The 22,416-nt window shown below is 45.0% G+C and overlaps 1 protein-coding gene across 1 annotated transcript in view; it reads right to left on the bottom strand.

Moving 5' to 3' along the window:
* Window positions 1-22,416, bottom strand: part of FMNL1 (formin like 1) — a 58,098-nt gene that overhangs the window by 14,502 nt on the left and 21,180 nt on the right. The window contains exons 3-12 of the mRNA XM_073683176.1: window positions 22,273-22,356; window positions 20,975-21,051; window positions 14,992-15,072; window positions 14,224-14,361; window positions 14,003-14,099; window positions 13,437-13,513; window positions 9,705-9,798; window positions 9,556-9,630; window positions 2,806-2,916; window positions 2,486-2,635 (exon numbers count right to left, since the gene is read on the bottom strand). Of these exons, the coding sequence (XP_073539277.1) occupies window positions 2,486-2,635; window positions 2,806-2,916; window positions 9,556-9,630; window positions 9,705-9,798; window positions 13,437-13,513; window positions 14,003-14,099; window positions 14,224-14,361; window positions 14,992-15,072; window positions 20,975-21,051; window positions 22,273-22,356 (984 nt within the window). The remainder of the gene's footprint in view (window positions 1-2,485; window positions 2,636-2,805; window positions 2,917-9,555; window positions 9,631-9,704; window positions 9,799-13,436; window positions 13,514-14,002; window positions 14,100-14,223; window positions 14,362-14,991; window positions 15,073-20,974; window positions 21,052-22,272; window positions 22,357-22,416) is intronic.

Below are 22,416 nucleotides of genomic sequence, written 5' to 3'. Positions count from 1 at the left end.
AGAGTTGGTGAATCGTGTTGCACCAGTGCTTCCAAAGGGTCTCATGTTTGTGATTCTCCACCATTAGATGGAGATATGGCAACCAAATGCATATTCCAGGGGCAGGAAGAGATGGGTAGTGGTCAGGATTTAAGACGGGCATAGCTGTAGGAAAACATTTTTAATCAGTGCTTGAACCATACCTCATTCAATCAATGTTCTCCCAGGGCATCCTTAAAGAAGACCTGTTACTTGTTCAAAAAAATTGCCTTAAATACTTTTTAAAATTCCTTGAGCAACTGAGCCTGCTGCTCTTTTCCGTTTTGTGCTGCGTCGCTTCATTAGAGAGATATTCCCATTTGTTGCTTTTGGAGCGCAGTATGTGAAATTTCTGCTTCTAGTCCAACTAGGCGTTTCTTCAGATTTATGTTTTCACCAGTAGTGTAGCTATCGGGGGCAGAGGTTGCGGTGGCCCCAGGCCCGTGCTCAGGAGCCTACACAGAGTTACACTACACTTTACTGTATCAGCATGCACAGAATGCTGATACAGTGAAGGTCTGCTGTAGAGCAGGGAGAGGCAATCTCCCTGCACTATCGCCCTCAGCCTTGGAAAAATAATGCAATAGCCGAGGCGCGGGCACACGCACAGGAAGGTCAGAGTTCCAGCTTGGTGACTTCATCGCGCCGCATTGGGACTTTGACGTCCTAGGTGTGCACCGGCACTCCTATGAGTTAAGTCTGATCTGAGCATACATCTCACCGAGACGTAGCCCTGCCCCCACCATTAATATGCCCTGCTCTCTTCTTCCGATTCCGGTCCCCATATCGGAAGTAGCAGAGCCAGAATCAAAACAGAAGGTTATGTGACCCACAGAGATGAGCTTACAGGAGTAGGGCAAGTTCTAAAAGTGTATTAGAAAAGTGTTCGCTAGGAAGAAGTAGGACAAATGAAAGGTGGATAAATCGGCAGTGGAAAACCTCTTTAAATGCATTAATATTTTCTAGGGAACAATTTTACTATTTGGAGGGCATTTTACTATGTAAGGGTCACAGTAGTGAGCATTATTATGTAGGGCACAAAGAGGAGCCATTATTGTACCACACAGTAGGCGCAGTTATAGGGACACATACGGCATTAGTGGTTCAGTATTGGGGTGACAGCAGGATGAGGAGTTTGTGCAGGTTGGGAATAGACCGGGACGGTGCTGGAAATGTAAGAAGTCAGATGTGTCGTTGTTGCAATCTCTGCAGACGAGTCGTGGCTGGAGAAGTTGTCGTGTTGGTCTGGGCAAGATGGAAAAGATGGGGAAAGTGAACAACTCTATCAGAAAGAACTTCAGTAATGTACAACTATCTATAACTGTACTGAATCTCTTATATGTTCTGCAGCACTGGTATGTACCACTATATGATCACCATATAATGGTAATATCAGTGTTGGCCTTTGTATAGTGATTTTTTTTAGTAACAGCATAGACATCTGCTGAGGAAACCCTATACCCACTATTAGACGGCGCCACCGTAGCTGTAATCCGGGGCACCCAGTTAGGGGCCCCACTCATGTTTCATCCCCATCCCTGAGCTGAACCCCTAGCTACACCTCTGGCTTTCACCTCTCCCTATTAGACACTACCAATGACAGCTGGTCTAGCACTCCCAGACTCTGCTGAGCTGTGATTGGCAGCATCAGAGGGAGGAGTTAAAGTGTACGCCCCAGAGAAAACTCTGAAGAAACGCCCAGTTGGACTGCAAGCAGAGACTTGACCTACTGCGCCCCAAAAGCAACAAATGTAAATATCTCTGCAATGGAGTGACGCAGCACAAAAGGGAAAAAAGTGACAGAATCAGGGGAGCTCAGCAATTTTTACAAGGTATTTGACTCAAATTTTTTTTTTTGCGCGAGTGACAGGTCCTCTTTAAAAATTGGCAAGAATGAGAGTAGGAGAACATGATTGCTCTTTTTCAGAAACCATGCCATGTTGAAGTAAATGTGTCTGAGCTGTAAAACAAGACAGAACCTGTGGAGTGGCACAGTTCTAGAAGAAAGCATCCTCCTTTTTCAGGCCAGGACTACATGGCAACGTTAAATGCACCACAAGTCCCATGGCCAGAGATCTCTGTACGCCGCTGCTCTATTATAGCATAATGCAAGCAAATAGTTTTTTTTGTGATAAGTTGCAAAATGTCATAATCAGTTGGACTTTTTGCTTCTAGCTTGGAGCAGAACCTTGCTGATCGCAATGTGATCTAATTCATATGCTGCGATCTAGCAGTTGCATTTACCAATCTTTGATCATGTGATACACCCAAATTTACCCTTTAACCCCAACCTTAATATGGACAATCCTTTTAAATCGCTCTATATCCCCTGCTTACTCAGTCGTGTAGCTGAGCTTGCTAGTAAGAAAACATGCCCACAAATCAATATATAAGGAAAGCAGCCTTGTGAATGTAGCTGCAAACCGTGCCCATGTTGTAGAATGGTGGTCCTTCTGACATCACTTACATGTGCCACATCTCCCTGTAGGTCCTCTACATGCTCCAGCATCTCATGTTTGTTCTCTGTATCTTCTAGAAGGTTGTTCACATCAAAGATATTATCAAGATAAGCCTGGATTTGGACCTGGAGCCTCTCGCTCTCTGTATGCTTAAGACCCTGAAAAATAGAAGAAAAACCCAGAGGATAATTTGACACAAGAACTGTAAAATTCCAGAAGAAATCTCCTTTCTATAAGCCAATTCTATAACACTAACTGCATTTCTGACCATACCATGTCTTGTGCATTACTTGTATATGTAGTATATTGTGAATATGCAGAGACTGACCTCAAGGTATTCATCCAACCCCAAAAGGGAGAATTCATACTGCAAGAAAACCCGGAAATTCATGTTTTTCACAGAATGCACCACAATGTTGATGAACTGCATACACGCCACCTGCAAAAGGGGAGAACAAAAAATGCCCCATAAATGAAACAATATATATTCATGGACAAATTGACATTTTGGACAGATCAGGCCACATTGATAAGGGGTTATATAGTTGACGCGCCCCCTGGGCCGTGTGTGTGTGTGGGGATACCAGGAACCGGACCTTTTGTGGATGCTGGGAGTTGTAGTCTCCGTGGCGGCGACCCGGTCCGTGCCCAGGGCGGTCAAACCAAATGGCAGTCTATATGCTGAATGTCCGACTACGCCACCTGTGGATTGCGGTCAGAGTGAACCGCCGCTGCAGGGCAGACTGCTGAGGCTGGTGTTGTGGGTGCAGCAGGAAATAGTATAACTCCCCACGGGAGGAGTATAGCCTCAGGGCAGCAAGTGTGGATGTTGGGGGTGATGGCGCGCGGGAGCAGCAGTAACGACACGGAGTCCTGTAATGCAGTCCAGGGTATTTACTCACAGTTCTTTATCCACGTTACTACAGCTGGTCATAACGTCCCACGTCGCACTGTGTTCACCAGGTGAGGGGCTCGGTCAACTCCCAGATAACTTTGGAGCGTTTCACAGGACCCCCTTTGTGTGTCCTTTCTCTGGCCTGTCATACCCCGCCAGTGACCTCGCTTCTGTCCGGCTGCCTCGGGCCTTCTCTGGTAAACCTTGGTGCCGTTTCCCTGACCCTATGTGGTGCCTTCCTAGCAGGTGTAGCGAGGGGCTGCGCCACATAAAATGTCACAGCCTCCGGTTTCTATCTGAGGGTAGTTCCCCGCCTCCACTAGCTTCGAGGACCGGTCTTCCCCTTTGGCCTGACCCTCCCACGCAGGTAGATTCGGGCGTGCGGTGGCGACTTGCCGGTCCACACCCCTGGGGTCCCTTCGTTCCTTGTTCCTGGAGCCTCCTCCGCTCCTCTTCCTTCCTTCTCCTTCCTCCAGGCTCCGGCCACTCTCTCAGGCCTGCCTGCGGAGCAGAGCTCGGCCTGAGCCTCTGCTCCCCGTCTCCTCCTCTGACTGGACTGAACTCCACTGCACTCCCTGCTCTTTCAGTGCTGGCTGGGCCTCACAGGCTAGGCCCGCCTACGTAGCGGAGCCCCATGCAGAGGCCCTTACTCTGTCACTTCTTCTCTCAGACTGAACACAGAACTAAGATGGTGCCCACCTTTTATACCTCCTTCTAAGTGCACCCAGGAACTGCCCTCTCCCTCCTATGCACTACAGGGTTCCCCCTTCCTCGGTGTTCCCTCCCCCCCACTCCAGCCAGGGACAGGGACTGTCGTGCTCTACTTGGAGCATATCGGTCGCCCTGCCCCCCGGAAATGTGGTGTAATGCATGCAGGTGTCGGGGTCCTGATCCACACTCCATCCTTACCTGAGAGTGAGATATCGCTCATCTGGTTGAGATGCAATACCTCCGTAGCGACCGAACCCTCGGGGCGCTACATAGTCATATAATTTTTTTCTTTTATTTTTGTTAGTTCTTGCGGTATTGTGTTTATAGGTATTCATGAAAATTAGATTAGAATTGGATTGTAGTAAAACATGCTGTAAAGGAACACCCCGGCAAAGCTAAGGCTATGTTATGTTTAGTGCTGGACCTGAGGGGGAAGAGCCATGAATCGTTAGTTTTTTGTCAAACTGTGTTATGCTTTGTTAAACCTAGTGTAGTAGAGAGTCTACAGCCCGCCAATACACAATAGACTAATGTCGGCTGAACCAGCCGATATCAACAGGTACAGTGGACACTCTAATGTGCATGAAGGTGCTCACCAACTGATTGTAGGGGAACATGTTTATTAGGCATGTCTGATTTTGGATATTGTTCCCCAGGAGATCAGCCATAAGTCGAACGAGCACTACTGTGTATGGGAGAGTTAGCTGAGGTGGCAGTCAGTCGAAATATAGTTCGGCTGCCAGCCATCTAACGTGTATGGTGGGCTGGAGTGTTTACTTAAAGTAGACTCGTAGCTAGGCATTTTTTAGCTGTCCGACAGAGTTGCTGTTTAGATCAATTTACTAAAAAGAGTAACAGCTCCAGCTGTTGTAACTTGATAACAGCATGTAAAGCAGGGCAGAGTCTTCCGGCACAGGAGGGTACATACCATAGAGGTTTATTTTAGGCCCATTCATGGTTGTTTTAATCCCTAATTTAATGTGTGGTGAAAACCCGCCCAGGATTGTGTTTTACACTAATACCGCTATGATGGCAAACTAAATGGAAAATGTATTCAAATGGTAGGGATTCCAGGACCACTTATTATGTGTGTGGTTAGGAGTTTACTGGTGTCAAGCAGCACTTGAAAAGGAAAACCGCAGAAATGGGCCAGCATACAGTTTGGTTTAAGTGCAATGTGTAGGTGCGAATTCACACTGTGGCCATTTACCAGACAGAACCTAGAATAAAAACAATTGAGAAAATACCCTGGAGTAAGTAAATAGTAATAGTACATGTAAATGGAGATGAGTGAACCCCAAGTTAAACGTTCGGGGCTTGTACTGGACAGTTACTGTCCGAAGCTAAACAACGAGCATGGACTTCTCCGGGGGAAGTAGAGAGAGAGTTTTCCAGCTCTAAAGTTCAGGTCCCCATTTTTTTTTTTTTTAAATGGGATTCGGGTTCGGGTTCTGGTTCAAGTTCAGGTACAGTTCTGGTACCCGAACCTAACTTTGGAATAAAGTTTGATTCGGGTACCAGAACCCAAATTTCTACGGGTCCCCTCATCCCTACATGTAAATAACATAAGATACTTGCTTGACACTGTGGCGCCCCTGAGGGTTCAGTCGCCACAGGGGTGCTGCACCTCAGACAGAGGTGTGGTATCTCCTCTCCGAGGTAAGGAAGGAGCGCCTTTTAGGACCCCAACCTCTGCATCCAACACTACACCTCTCCCACCTGTGGGGGGGCTTTAAGGCACCATAGTGCTGCCCCAGCCGGGATAAGAGGAGATGGGGGGGAACCAAAGTAAGGGGGAACCATGTAGTGGGTGAGGGTGGAGGACGCACTTTAGGTTACACCACAAAATTCATATTTAATAAACGGCCATCTTGGGCTTATGTTCTTTGATTGTGATCTTCATCACTGAACGTGGCTTTGTGTGTGAACCTGCAGCTGATTGAAGATACACGGTCCTCGTGCTCTGGCCTTGAGGCGAGGAGCGGGCTAGAGTTAACAGTTGTCTCTACCCGGTCAAGTTCCCTACCTAAGAAGGCCTGGAGGGGAGCAGAGGAGACAAGCTCCACAGGCAAAAGGATCCCAGGAGGATGTAGACGGAGCGGCATACGCCATCTGTCCTCACTATTCTGGCCTAGTCAGAGGGATTCCTGCTGCAAAAGGGGTACCGGCCCCCGATATCTGACTGTCACTTCAAGTCTTAGTCGGAGAAGCCCGGAGGCTCAGTGGATCCCACCGGTTAACGGAGCAGAGTCACCACCCGTACCCTTGTTCTGTGCATAGTCCAGAGGGAGACCCGGCCTTAGTACACATACCACACACGGACAGGAGAGGACCTAGTGGGAAAGTCTAGGAACACTCTGGTGCGGGGGTCCTGATTCATGCACCTGAACTACCCGGAGTGTGCTGAACCCTTTACTGGTGGCCACAGCACGCCATTAGGAGCAAGGAGAAGCCTTGCAGCTGACACCTAACATCGTGAGTAAAGCTTGGAAGACTGCATCTATTGCCTCCGGTTCCTTATTGCAACGCGGCACCGCACTACACCGCACCACATCTCCTACTACTACTCCCCTGATCCTTCTTCTCTGCCCTGAGGCCCTGCTCCGCCTGTGGGGAGTAGTACGATCTGCTGCTGCTGCCACGACATCCCGCCTCAGAGGACTGAACGCGGCGCTGGTGGAGGATCACCAGGCACCACAGGTGGCGTAGTCATTTAATCCACTCGATTAACACCAAACCTTGAAAGCCCATTAAACCTTTTATGTGACGGCCCTGGGCACGGAACGGGTCCAGCCCACGGCTGCAACCCCCCAAACATCTGACCCGGCTCCAAGCACCCCCATCTCCCAGGGAGGGCTGAGAGCGTCACAACACTATTTTGATCAAAACAGGGTAAAAGCCATTCCACCGCGACAAGGTGTTCCTAGAGTGGGATTCAAATTTTTAACAACAGGTTCCCTGCCTGTGTATAGGGAAGCCACACCCACTTTCAAAGTCACATCACACCCACCACACCTACTCCTGGTCACATTCCGACTAGATGGGCGTGGCCTCACTCAATGCAAGTGTATTGCGTGAGTCCAGAAACAGTCTAGTTGGAATATGGCCGGGAGTATGCATCTAGCATACTTGCGGTCACAAGACCATCGTTCCCGATGCTGGAGAACCTCACAGTGTGCCGGGCGTGCTATGCGAGGATTAACAAGTCTGCAGTCACAAAGACTTGTAGTTTGGACTGGACAACCCCTTTAAGTGCAATTCCCCACCTACTTCTTTTCCATCCATCTTCACCCTCCTCTCTTTGATTGACATCTCTGGAGATAGATCAAGACAAGCAGGTGGGAAGGTGCACTTAAAGGGGTTATCCCGGACTTTTTTATTTTATTTACAATGTGCCTAAGCACTAACAGGCAGGTAGTTACTCACTGCCTGCCTGTTGTGCCTGGCGCCAATCTCTGCAGACACTGAGCGGTCACAGACCACTCCTGCTGGTGATTCGGCGGCTTCCGCTGGTGTCACGTCGAAAGAGCAGTAGTTTATTATCCGCTCTGCAGACAGTGCATGACTGCTGATGCAATGTTGATTGACAGCCGGATCCCCGCTGCCTAACCACATTTTTCTTATATATAACCAGACAAGGTAAACCGGACAGTTGATATTGTCATGATAGGAAGGTTCATGGTTAGTGGGCACTTTACAGCCTAAAATATCAGCCCGCTGCCCACAGGGTGCAGTGTGTGCTTGTCTGCATTACTGTGATGCATCTGGCTCACCACCAGTGGTGTAACTAGAGTCTGATGAGTCCTGATGCAAAATATGGACCTGGGCCCCCACCTGCATGTTAGTCAGATGTATGGGCCCGTACATAGTTTTAGATCCTATAAAGACATGAGTTTATGCCCACCATGTAATAGTTTCTCCATCCTGGGCCCCTTCATTTAATAACATGCCCACCCCTCCCGTCCTGGGCCCCTTCATTTACCAATACACCCACCCCTCCCGTCCTGGGCCCCTTCATTTACCAATACACCCACCCCTCTCGTCCTGGGCCCCTTCCTACAATAAAGCTCCCCCTCTTGGGCCCTCTCCTGTAATAATACCCCCCTGTTCTGGGCCCCTTCCTGTTATAATGCCCCCCTCTGACCTGGGTCCCTTCCTATCATAATGCACCCCCTCCATCCTGGGCCCCCTTCCTATAATAATGTCCACCCCACCAGTCCTGGGTACCTTCCTATTCTAATTCCCCCCACCTGTCCTGGTCCCCTTTCAGTAATTATGCCCCTGGTTCTGTTGCTTTACTCCAACACATTTAATATAATGTTAGGGAGAGCTGCTTTGGACCACACACAAACAATTTACAGGAACCATCTTGCTGCCCTTCTTTCTGTGTATTGCCTCTGAGCCTGTAAAATGGCCTCCAGAACTAAACTTCCCTCCACCCCTTTATATCTAAATTGTAAGGCTGCCTCTTTCACTCTGTTCACCTATCCCATTGGTGCTTTAGCTTTTCTGTGTTTCTCCTACCCCTCTCCCTTAAACAGTAACATTTGCTTTTCTGATTGGCTGACAGGACATCATACACTGCCAGCCAATAGAAAAGAACTTCGTAGCCATGCAGAACTGTAGAATGCATGCATTACTATTGGACAAGAAGAGACCAGGAAAACAGTGCGGGTGGAGGGGCGGTGTAAAGGGCTGCAAGGCACGTAGGAGGATACAGCCAGTGTCTCCCTCCCCCTCCACTCCAATGAACCCTCCTTTTGTGTTTATTCACTTCCCTTCCCTCCCTTGCTATTGAGTTCCTTCAGTGCCAGGCTGTGCGTGCCTCTCCAATAGAAGTTTGGCTCTGTAATGATGGCTGTGTTTGGATGCGGTGAGACAAAATGAGACTCCAGCGTCCAAGCACAGTCGTGATTATAGAGCCCCTGCAGCTGCCGATTCTCCATGGCTCTCGGGCAACTGCACCACCCACACTGCCCGCGCTCTTCTCCTCACTGCAGAGAGAGATGGAGCAGAATGCGCACGGGTACCTGGTGGGCGGCGGTCACAAAGCGCGCCACTACAGCGCCATAATTTGGAACCGGATTGGCGCACAGCTTCTTAGGGGATTCAGGGAACTGGTTGCTATTTTAACAAGGAAGAACTGGCTGAGTCCCACCCCTAGGTCTACCCAATCAGGATGGTCCCTAACTCTTGTAGTTCACCTCACTATATGACAACAGGCCTCAAAATAGATGGGGGCAGAGCAGGACCCAGACCTTACTTTCAACACCCGCCCGTGGAAAACTATATAGATGGAATTTCCTGACCAAAAAGGGAGAGCCACACGCCTGTATGTACATAGTACAAAAACGAAAGCAAAGCCAAGCAAGATAAGTGCAATGTGTAGGTGCACATTCACACCCTGGCCATTTGTGGACAGCACTTGAAAAGTGTCCAATTTCACATTTGTTATGAAGCTTTAACTCTCACCATGAAATCGATGTTGTGGTCTTCATTCCTGAAATATTCCATCAGCTTTTCAAACCTGGATCTTTCATCACATACCTGCACATAAATCAAGGTCAGAATGCAGAATAGGAAGTTTAATTTAGGATTACACAGATGCCTCTTCTTATTACCTCCATAAAGTAGTTGAAAGCTGAGAGAATTAACTCATGTCCTCCACGGACTAGACACACTGCCGCCAGCAGCTCCAGAACCAGGGCCTTAGTGCTGGAAACAATATAGAATGGATGATAAATTATAGAGCAATGTCATTCTCTGTTACTAAAGGAGGTGTACGTAATTTGAGTTTGGTCCAAAAACAGAGGCCATCGTTGTGACTGCTATTCACTTTCATAGAGTTGAGCTGTAATTCCAGACACAACCTACGCAACTGTGTTTGGTATTAAGGCAGAAATCTTGTCCATTTCTTAAAGAGGTTGTCCATTGTGGCGCCCCTGAGGGTTCAGTCGCCACAGAGGTACTGCACCTCACCCAGAGGTGTGGTGTCTCCTTCTCTCAGGTAAGGAGGGAGTGCTGCCCGGAACCCCAACACCTGCATCCAACACTACACTGTGTTCCAAATTATTATGCAAATATTTTCTCAGATTTTCCCAAATTACCTATATGAATTGCAGTCATTGTAATTTTCCAGTCAAATAACTATTAGAGTACAATTGAAAGGTTTTTGTACAAACTGCCTATGATAACAGTATATTTAACAAAAAATAAAACACTCAAAATGCATGTTCCAAATTATTATGCACAGCAGAGTTTTCAACCTTTTCATTTTAATAAAGAACAAAAAAAATGGTCATTTTTGAAATTATAAGCATTAGCAGGTTATTACAAACTGAAATCAAACAGTTTTCAACTCAAAACTTTATTCTAGGTGATGTTACATTTGCACGTAGGACCCCTTGTTCGAAAGGAGCTTCTGAACTCTCTCATTCATTGAATTTGTCAGGTTTTGGATGGTTTCTGCTTCAATTGTTTTGCATGAGGACAGAATGCCCTCCCAGAGCTGTTGCTTAGATGTGAACTGCCTTCCGCCATCATAGACACTCCTTTTGATGATGCTCCAGAGGTTCTCAATGGGGTTGAGGTCAGGGAAGCATGGGGGCCACACCATAAGTTTGTCCCCTTTTATGCCCACAGCAGCCAGAGATGCAGATGTGTTATGTGCAGCATGAGACGGGGCATTATCATGCATGAAAATGATCTTGCTGCGGAATGCACGGTTCTTCTTCTTGAACCATGGAAGGAAGTGCTGTTTGAGAAACTCAACATACATTATGGAGTTCATCTTTACCCCTTCAGGGATCTTAAAAGGGCTGACAATCTCTCTCCCCATGATTCCAGCCCAAAACATTACTCCACCTCCTCCTTGTTGGCGCCGTAGCCGTGTTTGCATGGGGTGTCCATCAACCAGCCATCCTCCACTCCATCCATCTGGACCATCGAGATAATTTCATGCATGATAATGCCCCGTCTCATGCTGCACATAACACATCTGCATCTCTGGCTGCTGTGGGCATAAAAGGGGACAAACTTATGCTGTGGCCCCCATGCTCCCCTGACCTCAACCCCATTGAGAACCTCTGGAGCATCATCAAAAGGAGTGTCTATGATGGCGGGAGGCAGTTCACATCTAAGCAACAGCTCTGGGAGGGTATTCTGTCCTCATGCAAAACAATTGAAGCAGAAACCATCCAAAACCTGACAAATTCAATGGACGAGAGAGTTCAGAAGCTCCTTTCGAACAAGGGGTCCTATGTGCAGATGTAACATCACCTAGAATAAAGTTTTGAGTTGAAAACTGTTTGATTTCAGTTTGTAATAACCTGCTAATGCTTATAATTTCAAAAATGACCATTTTTTTGTTCTTTATTAAAATGAAAAGGTTGAAAACTCTGCTGTACATAATAATTTGGAACATGCATTTTGACTGCAGTTTGAGTTTATTTTTTTTTTAAATATACTGTTATCATAGGCAGTTTGTAAAAAAACCTTTCAATTGTACTCTAATAGTTATTTGACTGGAAAATTACAATGACTGCAATTCATATAGGTAATTTGGGAAAATCTGAGAAAATATTATTTGCATAATAATTTGAAACACAGTGTACACTGCTCCAGGCCGGCTGGAAGGGCAAGATGCAATGTATGTTTCTGCTGAGCCCTGAACCTGGCTGGAGTTGGGGGAACCAGTAGTGAGTGTGGGTGGAGGAAGTAGTTAGGGGGAGCACTTTGGTAGGAGTATAAAGGGAAGCCATCTTAGGGTGGCAGATCAGTCAGTGGTGAAGTCAGTCAGGGAGCAGAGTCTCTTTAGGAGCTCTGCTCCATAACTAGGGCCTAGTGTCAGAGGCCCAGGATGGGAGCAGGGAGTAGGCTCCGTTGTATTAAAGGGATCCTAGGGGGTACGGTGAGTGCTGGAAGGCACCCGTACGCCCCACATCTGTCAGAAGACAGAGGGATCGTAGGCCGCAAGAAGGGGACCGGCCCCTGCTCCAGCCGTGTTACTCTACGTCCCGGCTGGGAAAACCCGAGGCTTCTGGCTTATATAGTGAGTTGCCGAAGCCTCATTCTAATCCCCTGAGGGTCAAGCAGGTCTGTGAACTCCGACGGACAGGAGGGACTTCAGAGCACCCGAGCAGGATTCAGAGTGGGGAAGCGCAGGGCAGGAGGGAGAAAGACCCAGCGTGAAGACGGTCTAGCTAGGAACACGAGAAAGTGGAGTTCAGTCAGGTGCTCCTAATCTACCTGAGGAAGTGCTGAACCCCTGCCTGGTGAACGCAGCGCGACGTGGGAGGCTGACACCTGTACAGTGCACCAGTGGAACGGTCATAAGAACTGTGAGTAAAAACTCGGATGACTACATCGCACTGCCTCAGTCCATTCTTTAATCTGTGCCATCGTTCCCTCTCTGCACTACAACGCCCAGCGCAACCACCATTTTCATACACTGCCCTGGAGCTTGCTCTACCTGTGGAGAGCCACACCACCCCTGCTGCCGTAACACCAGCTCCAGAGGACTGCTCCGCAGCGGCGGCACCCCTTGGCCGCATTCCACAGGTGGCGTCACGAACAATCCCAAAAACCCCATATAAAAGTACCCCCCTTTTGCACTGACCGCCCTGGGTCACGGACCGGGCCAGCCACCGTGATACTCCCCTACCGGCATACACAGGGGCCCGGCTGCCGAGTACCCCACGGCCCTGGGGGCGCGTCATCATCATCTAACAAAGTCTTAAGGCCCCGTCACACTAAGCGACGCTACAGCGATCCCGACAGCGATACGACCTGGCAGGGATCGTTGCTGCGTCGCTATGTGGTCGCTGGTGAGATGTCAAACAGTCAGATCTTCCCAACGACGCAGCAACGATGCGGCGACCCGTAGCGACCTGTATAACGATGCACACCTATGTGTTACTGTGTCTGAGTTGTCAACAAGGTCGTTGGTAAGGTGTCAAACACATCGATGCATGCTACCCAGCGGGGCCTCAACGATCAAAAATGTCCAGACCATTCCGACACGACCAGCGATCTCACAGCTGGGGCCTGGTCGCTGCTAAGTGTCAAACGTAGCGAGATCGCTACTGAGGTCGCTGTTGCGTCACAAAACTTGTGACTCAGCAGCGATTTTGCTAGCGATCTCGCTTAGTGTGACGGGGCCTTTAGAAGAAAAGTTGTTCACAAGAAACTGTATTGTACGAGTATCGTATAAATGAGACCTAAAGTCACAATGACTGAAAAAAACAATTTTTGATCTGAAAACACCATGGCTCTCAACTAGGTCTAGGTTTCGATCCATGGCCCTATATAATATCACTTTTTTTTTTAGTTCAAAAATTCTTGCCTTTACTCACCGAGCGTTTTTGTTGGTCAGGCTGAGGGTAATCTGGTTGACACAGGATGAATGAGACATAACCATGCTGAAGCCCAACTAAAAATGAAGAGGAGTGAGGCTATCAGGCCAAGATGTCATCATATACCTGGGAGGCTGAGCCTGTTATTTTCCACATAGAATTGCAAATCCTAATAAATGTGGACCTAATGCCAGTCTAAGAAAAAATAAAGCTGGGGTGATTTGCACCATATGTATTAAAAGATGCAAATCACCATTCCATTAACATTGAGGGATTTAAAAGCGTCTACTCCTCAGGAAATTTGTGCCCAAATTTATGTAATTTTTGTGCTTTTCTGTTAATACGGTATATCTTAAATTTTAAGTCTTAATCTTGGGTGATTGCACGCACTCTGTGGAACCTATTCACTCTTTTCTCAGCACTTTTTAAATCAATTGAGTGCCAAGAAAAGTTGTAAGTCATGTCAATTTTGTGCAAAAATTTGCAACTTTTTGGTGCTATTTTCAACAAAACTGGTATAAACTACATAGTAAATGTGAGCAAATGTGTGTCTAAATCGTGATTACCTGGTAGTTCATGATCGCCCGCAAACACATGATACACACGTGTATATCATCCTTCATGTTTGCATGTCTAGAGTTTCTCATTGTGGCGCGGTTATGTCTGTTAGGATACAGAGTACAATGGTAAATCATGTTCTAATGATATCAATACTGATTTCAGAAAATCAGCCAACCCAGTGGTGAGGCGTAATTGAAAAAAATAATAATATAGTAACAAATAATACTTGGTTGTCCGGTGTCTAGCTCTTGAAGGAGTGTTTGAAGGGGAAGAAGATGTGCTGCTTTTGTTGATATCCTCCAAGGATCTCTGTAAGGCTTTGGGTTTTTCCAGTGTGCCATTATCAGAGCTTTCTAGATCATACCTAAAAGATAAAGGATTATTAACAATATATAAGGCACTCCACATTTGGTGCATCTGCCAAGGAATCCTCTTGGTACTTATGTTGAACATGGCCATAGGTCTCCAAACACTCAATGATGCCCTTTTGGTAACCATTTTCAGATATTGGTTGCTCTTTTTGGTATGGTGTATATAGTGCATATATAATAGCTTCATATTCAGTACATATACCAGATGATTTAGTATGCACCAAATGTAACACCCTAACACGATCTGATGTGGAGCCAACGTGATGGAAGGACACACGAGCTGAGAATCAAGAGTACAAATTGGATGAGGCATGTTCAGTATCCAGATATATTATGGATATAAGCTCTTGCAATTTAATTACTACATATAACACTATTAGGGCCACGAGGTAGAAAATGACCTGTTTGCATGCCTTATAAAGGGATTTGATAGCTAAAGCTTTGTGGTATGCTGTGGACCATTGGTGTTGTGGGGCAGGGGGAATAACCACCCCAGCATTCGGTTCTCTTGATTCCTGTACAACACCCAGTATGTATGAAATATAACTTGCAGCTCACAGTTATTACATGATACAAAAAAAAACTTGAGAATTTAAATGCAATTCAGAATATTTTTGACTTACGGAAAGCCCTGAGCGTAGGACAGGTATTCCACCAAAGCATCCAGACCGCCAACCTCTTTGCTGAGAAATTCTTCCACCCACCTGTGATTAGAACCAGAATTTTACATTTCAGGTATGTATGAACAAACGTTTATCCTAAGGCTTTTTTTTATCCACTGCTAACTTGTGCAATTTAGGAATATTTTTATTAGTAAACCATCCCTGAGAATGAGCATATTGGGGTAATACGCTTCCTTTCTGAATTTGTCTGTATAGACAGCACTGAAGGATGTCTCTGCTTTATGGCAGCTGCAATGAATTGAAGTTAAAGGGGTATCCTTATTATTAAATTGCTTTGCTGAAAATAAGTACGTTTGCCATTGACTTGTTTTTTTTTTTCTATCTGCTTTCAATTCTCCTGCTAGGATTGCTTTTATCTTACATAGTGTACAGCTGGTTTTCAAAAAACTTGGCTACCAGAGCTTGGCCGAGTATGCACAATAGGTACATTCCAGGAGAGGAGTTAACTCCTAATCCAGTCAGCTCAATCCAGCCCATTAATTTCTTTACAGCATTTAGCTGCTCACCTTCCTTCCCCTACATTGCAGCTCCTGACCAAGGTGCTCTTATCACTCCTGCAAAATCACAATCCACCCATCACCCAACTTTGGCAGTCTTCAGAGAAGTTCTCTTAATCATGGCTCTCACTTTTCTGAGACAGACTGACAGTGGGCTCAGCATTAGAGCCAACAGCCACAGCTCTCTATACACATGCCATCCCTATTACTGAAAGTTGAATGCTGCCGGGGAGAATAAAGTTTATTTCCTCCTGGCAGTGGAGCGCTTTGTGTGGGTGCTGCACAGTTTCAGAACGCTATTAATCTGTAGATTAACCTACAGATATGGGGTTAACAGTGTTGTTTTACATGACAGGTTCCCTTTAAGTGAACCTGTTGCATTTTTTAACTTCCACATTGTACAAAACTCACATAAACAAGCAGCAATACTGGATGAATGGGGGAAGTTCCCTTTTTATTGTAGAAATGTTTTTTTTCCCAAATTATGAATATTATTTTGACATAGCCATTTATGTTAACCACTTTCCTTCTGCCTTCTAAGAAAAAAAAGCCCATGCATTAAGGGATAGGTCTGTAAGCATGTTAATGTTTTACAGCGGAATTGTAAATGCTGCTCTGGAATATAATAAAGGCTGCAACACCGGACCAGTTTTGAAAAGTAATATGATATGCATGCAAAATATTTTATAGTTTAAAGGGGGTATTCCTATTTTAGGTATTTGTCATTAATGTCTGATACAGTAGATGTGAGTCTCACCTCTTGGGCCTGCATCTATCTTCAGAATAGGGGTCATCCAACTTCTATTTTTTTTCTGCTGTGTGTAGAGAGTTGGCCGTGCTACACAACTGCCTACACAAATGGGCTATCTGGGACTTTTATTATTTTTGCCTATGGGGCTAAAAATGAATAGGCAGGTAGTTGCTAACTACCTGCCTATTCTGCCCGGCACAGATCTCTGCCGGCTTAGAGCGGTCACAGACCACTCCTGCCAGTGATTCTTTATCTTCCGCTAGCGTCACATTGACAGAGAAGCATCTTCTCTTCCACACTGCTTTCGATGGGGCATCTCTACCGAAATCATGCTGATTTACAGTCGGCTCCCTGCTACTTAACTGCGGGGAGCCGGCTGTCAAACAGCATTAAGTCTGCAGTGGTGCCCCAGAGCTCACCGGAAAAAAGGTGCTGCTCTGTTGACAAGAGGTGAATGAAGCAGGGGAATTGCTAGCTGAGCCAAGAGAGCTTGAGGCTGTGCAGAACATGCATTAGCTCTTAGCCCCATACACAAAATAAAAGTCCTGGATAACCCCTTTAACTAACTGGGAAGAGTTGCGCTACTATTCTATTGTATCACCCATACAGAGATACTTAAAAGTTTGTGAATCCTTCAGAATTTCCATGTTTTTGCATAAATTTGTGCAGGACTAATCAACAATTACCGAAAACGTTTAGATGCAGTTATTGTTATACAGGGGGTCACAGCAGATGCTGGAAGCAAAGGTTTGCATCCTTCTCCAACTCACAAACTTGTGATATTCCATGAATAAAAAAAATGACTAAGTGTAATATATTGGACTCCTTTATGTGATTTTGTTCTCGTTTTCCACAACAAATCTGATGTAGTTTTAAGTCAAATTTATGCAGAAATAGGAAGAATACTTAAAAGTTCACAAACCCCAAAGTAAAAGTGGATGGAAAGATGAACGCGTGCATGGCAACCAATCCATTCAAAGTGGCCAGAAAGTGGAGACGGGGGATTGAAATTCTTGAGATGAATAGATGTGCCATAAATGTCTGAGCTGGGAATACCCCTTTATCAGTGTGCACTGCCCCTACATGTCATGTGATGATCTTGTGCAAGAACAATCAATGTTTTTCAAGTAAAAAGTTTCCTGCCTCATCCTGCAGATTAGTCAGAATGTGGTTAAATAAATGAAACCTATTTGCACTGGGCATTGTATACCAGGCGTCATTCAGGAACCTTAGTCTTATATATTTAAAGGGGAAATCCAGAGCAAATTCTCTTTTCCTGTCTCTGACATATCATATAACAGTGATCTCAGGTCACCACTGATTTCCAGAATGAAGGGGCTCTATAGATTTTAAACCGTTTTGACTCTGCACAGAGATATCTGTCACTCAAAATATGATATATATTGACTTGAATGGCATTTGCTTAGAATACTGTTAGATTTTTAGTGATAGAAATCTCTGCGCAGTGCCAAAGGGATTGATCTATAGAACCCACTCAGTGAGTGAAATCATCGGTAGTTTGAGATCCAATGTTATCTTCTTATATGTATCCATAACATAGGAAAGGATTAATTATCTCTTAAGGGACTCTGTCAACACAGAATGACTGTTCAAACTAAGCCCTTCCTCTCGGTGCTTCAGAGCAGGGCCAATCATTTATATACACCTTCCCACCTGTTTGTTTTCCCTCTGTCTCCACCCCCCTCTTCATTGACAGCTCTGGCTTCATAGAGCCAGAGAAGAGTCAAAATAGATGGAAACTGAGCGGGGGGAAGGTGTATATAAAGGATTGGCCCTGCCGTGAAGCACCGAGCACCTGTACTTGGTTTGAACAATCATTCTGTGCTGACAGAGTACCTTTAAAGGGTTTTTCTGGGACTTTAAAGGGAATCTGTCACCAGGTTTTTGCTACCCCATCTGAGAGTAGCATAATGTAGGGACAGAGACCCTGATTCCTGAGGTGTATCACTTACTTGACTACTTGCTGTCAGTTTGATAAAATCTTTGTATTAATTGTATTATCTGCTGCAGATCTACCAGTTCTCTGAATGCTGATCTCTGTATAACTCCACCCACACCACTGATTGACAGGTTTCTGTTTACACTGTGCAGAGGCAGAAAGCTTCCAACCAGAGGTGGGGGGTGGGGTTATACAGAACTCATAAATATGGATGATTACATGGCAGCAGATTTACTAGTTCTCTAGTGATAAAAATCAGTTTTATTAGCAGGAGATTATCAAAAGTACAGTAAGCAGCCCAGTAAGCGAAACATCACTGGAATCAGGGTCTCTGTCTCTACATTATGCTGCTCTCAGATGGGTTAGTAAAAACCTGGATTCCCTTTTAATGGCACCTTCATTTTCAAAAGAAAAAATTATTATAGGGCAGAACTTTGCAATATCATCAATTTTTCAAATGATGTTAGAGGCTTTTGCTGTTTATCTGTCAAAAGTCTGCACTAAACCAAAAAATAGCTTTTCCTTTACTTAACCTCCCTGGGTCCAGCGCAGAGTCTCCACTGCTGCTGTCAGGGTCTGTTATCGCCTGCAGTGCTGATATCATGCCTGCAGCATTGCAGCCAATCAGTGAGCTCGGCGACACGAGTTATTAGCTACAGCACTGACAACTTACAGTTGATAACAGACACTGTGAGCCTGGCTCGGACTGGCCCACAGGAGAACAGGCGTTTTCCCCGATAGGCCCGTGTGCAGGAGTGGGCCCCCCAGCCTTCTATATGAGCAGTAGTTGGCACAATAAACTTGATTCTCTATGTACAGACAATGGCAGCATCTTATCAATCATTTAACAAACTACCTAGCTTAATGTATAAAAGGATTGTGATAAAGGGTAATGCAATATTTGCATGTAGCTGAAAAGGGGACCCTCAGAGTCAATGTTACTGGTGAGCCCTTGGCATCCCAGTCCGACACTGCTGTGAGGAGCAGAGACTCAGTGCTGCACCCAGGCAGGGTTAGTAAAGCAGTTTTTTTCTGAAACTGGAACATCCGTTTAGGATTGGTATATATCATTTTTAGAATAATCCTTATTTTAAGGTTGTATAACATTCACTCACTGAAAGGATGTCTGCATGATAAATAACCCAATGTGGTAAAATGACGAAAATAGAAGTAATAAGCAGTTAACTTGTTTCTGGAAGTTACTCATCTGTTATACTTACATCCTCAAAACAGTATACATGTGCTAGTTCTCCAGAGTTCTGCCTCCTCTCTAAGGGACTTTTTTTTTTTACGATCTGCTGTTAGATAATAATCCATATTTATGAGCTCTGTATGACCCCGCCCCCACCTATGATTGGAAGCTTTCTGCCTATGCACTGTGTACATAGGAAGCTGCCAATCAGCGGTGTGGATGGGGTTAGAAGTGATTTTTTTCAAAACTACAGCATGGAACCCAGTAAGTCACACACAGCAGGAGTCAGAGTATCTGCCCCTACATTATGCTGCTCTCAGATGGGCTAGCAAAAAACTGGTGACCGATTCCCTTTAAGGCTGGATTAACATATAGCTGTCCCCATATGCCCTGTTTCTTGATGGATCAGTTCATTACACACGGCTGTGCACTGACTCACAATTATAAGTCCTTGCTTTCAGTTGGTTATAGAAGTCAGTCAGCAGCTGCTTACTGATGCTCTCCACACTGTAACAAAGATTTTCCCATTTCCTACTTCACAAGACTGTTTGTAAAATGCATTATAATGAAATAAAGAGCAATTGATTTATTCTAAAAATTAATTCTGGAGTTTAAAAGAGGTTTAGAATAAGAATTAGTTTTTTTCCCCCTCCAAAAATGGTGCTATTCTTATTCACTTGGGTTTTGACTGGTTTTGCAGCTTTTACTTGAATAGCACGCAGCTGCAATACTAGACACAGCCTACAAACAAGAGCGACACGGTTTCTGGAGGAAAAAATAATTTTGACTGATCTCATACACTTGAGAAAGCAATGTGCGAAACGCGTGTCGGGGTGCAGCCATTTCTCATGTGGTTTGGGTAACTATCATCCTAATGATCATGCTCTGTTTGATATAGTACCACGTATAGATGAGCTTACCTGCACCTACAATGTAAATTAATTTATTGAGCATATATTATTTTCTGTACAACTCAGCATAATTTACACATCATTGATTATATGATCTGATACTCTACTATACCCTTATTAATCTGCTTATAGGTTTTGTATTTTTCTGGCATACATGCATTTGAATGTGACATGATATGTCTTTTTAAGAGTTCCAATAAATAATATATTTTTTACTATCTTGAAGTGTGGTATATCATTTGTAGGATTTATAATCTGATACAGCACAGTGGCTCAGTGGTTATCAATGTAGCTTTTCAGCACTGGGGTCCTGGGTTCAAATCCCACCAAGGACAACATCTGCAAGGAGTTTGTATGTTCTCCCCGTGTTTGCGTGGGTTTCCTCCGGGTTCTCCGGTTTCCTCCCACACTCCAGAGACATACCGATAGGGAATCTAGATTGTGAGCCCCAATGGGGACAGCGATGGTAACGAATGTAAAGCGCTGCGGAACATGATGACGCTATATAAGCAATGCAAATACAATGTCTGTAATAAGAGGAAGTGAATGGATAAAAACAACCCATCTTAGTCTGCTATTAATATCATGAAAAAGTGAAACATGAAAACTCACCCAATGTGATTGGTCCTCAGGGAGATCTCCAGTTCTCTAAGAACCTTGGTGGATTCTTCCCTGTCTTTTCTCTTAAACTAAAAGAAACAAACTTCAATTTATCCGAATACTCAGTAAAGTGTAATGAGTTGTCCCAAAAGGATTTTGCAATAAAGAGGTTGTCTGAGCTTATGATTTTGAGGACCTATTTAGGAATACATCATCAATATCAGATTGGTGGGTGTCACCATCCAACATTATTGGCAGTGTTAAGCTCTGGTGGCCAGAACTGCTCAGCTGCGCTCACTACACTGAGTTCACTGTGTAATGGCCATTGCCAAGAACTGCAGCTCAGCTCCTAATCCACTGTCCTAGTGCTGGAGGAGCACAGTAAGTTAATACATAGGTTTATGGAATAGAATTCAGTATACCATGTATTTTATATATTTATATCCCTGCTATTTAAATGCTTAGGAGTCCAGTGGGAGGTCCTAATCAATGAGTGACAGCTAAATCATTTGAAGGTGGTAAATCACTGAGCAAGACCCCCCACTTGACCTCTAAGCCCAGAACAAGTGGGAATTTATGTGAGTAAAATAAAAAAAAGTTATACTAAATATTTTCCCACAAACCTATTGAACTATTTTCTCGGCTCCCTCTGGCCAATAACATGGACAATGGTCAAAGTGACAGGTTATCCTTAACTCTCAGAGCTTAGATAACCTACTGCATTATCACAGTGCCTAAAAATAACAGATTCAGCTCTGCTACATATATAGAAAATATGAGGTGTTCCTATTAATTAAAGCTCGCTCTCATGTTTCTGTTGTGTCGTAGAAGAATTTACCAATGCAGGAACCAGGTGACTATACATAATGAAGGCTAATTTTGGCAGATCATAAACCAATAACTTCCCTTAAGTAAGCGGGGAAGGAAGGTTGTAAACTGACCCAACTTTAAAAAAAGAAGCCCCAGTCATCATTTACGGTGGGGCTTCGATCTCTTCTTTGTCACTTAAATATAACAGTGTAGTGCTCACAATGACGTGACTTAGGCTGGTTTCAAACATCTGACTTTCATAGTCCGAGTTCTGACCGCGATGTCTGGTCCGTCCTTAGGTTTCCTGATCCGACCTCAACAGCGTCATATGCTTATGAGGCTGTTGAGTTGGAGTCAGTAGACCTGCGGCCAATCTGGATATCGCACTTTATACTTGGGGCATGAATGTAGTAAGTCTTAAACGGCCTTATTCAGTTCAGTCAAAACCCCGGTCTCTCAAGAGAATCAGATTGAACGCGTGTCCATTGTCTAGATCTTACCTTTTGACTGATCCCTCCTGTATCCCCACAACTCCTCAGTTTCTTTATATAGGTAGCTGGTGGGTTCTTCACCTGGAATCTTTCCTGATGGTAAAATATTGGAGAATAAATTTAAGGCCATCACTAATGTCCTCCACTGTTACA

Source organism: Phyllobates terribilis, unplaced genomic scaffold (assembly GCF_046119375.1).
Source record: "Phyllobates terribilis strain yellow unplaced genomic scaffold, ASM4611937v1 Scaffold_5__5_contigs__length_657084704, whole genome shotgun sequence".
In the NCBI taxonomy this organism is placed as follows: Eukaryota; Metazoa; Chordata; class Amphibia; order Anura; family Dendrobatidae; genus Phyllobates; species Phyllobates terribilis.
Note: the sequence above shows the minus strand (reverse complement) of the source record. Positions and strands in the feature narration are given on the sequence as shown.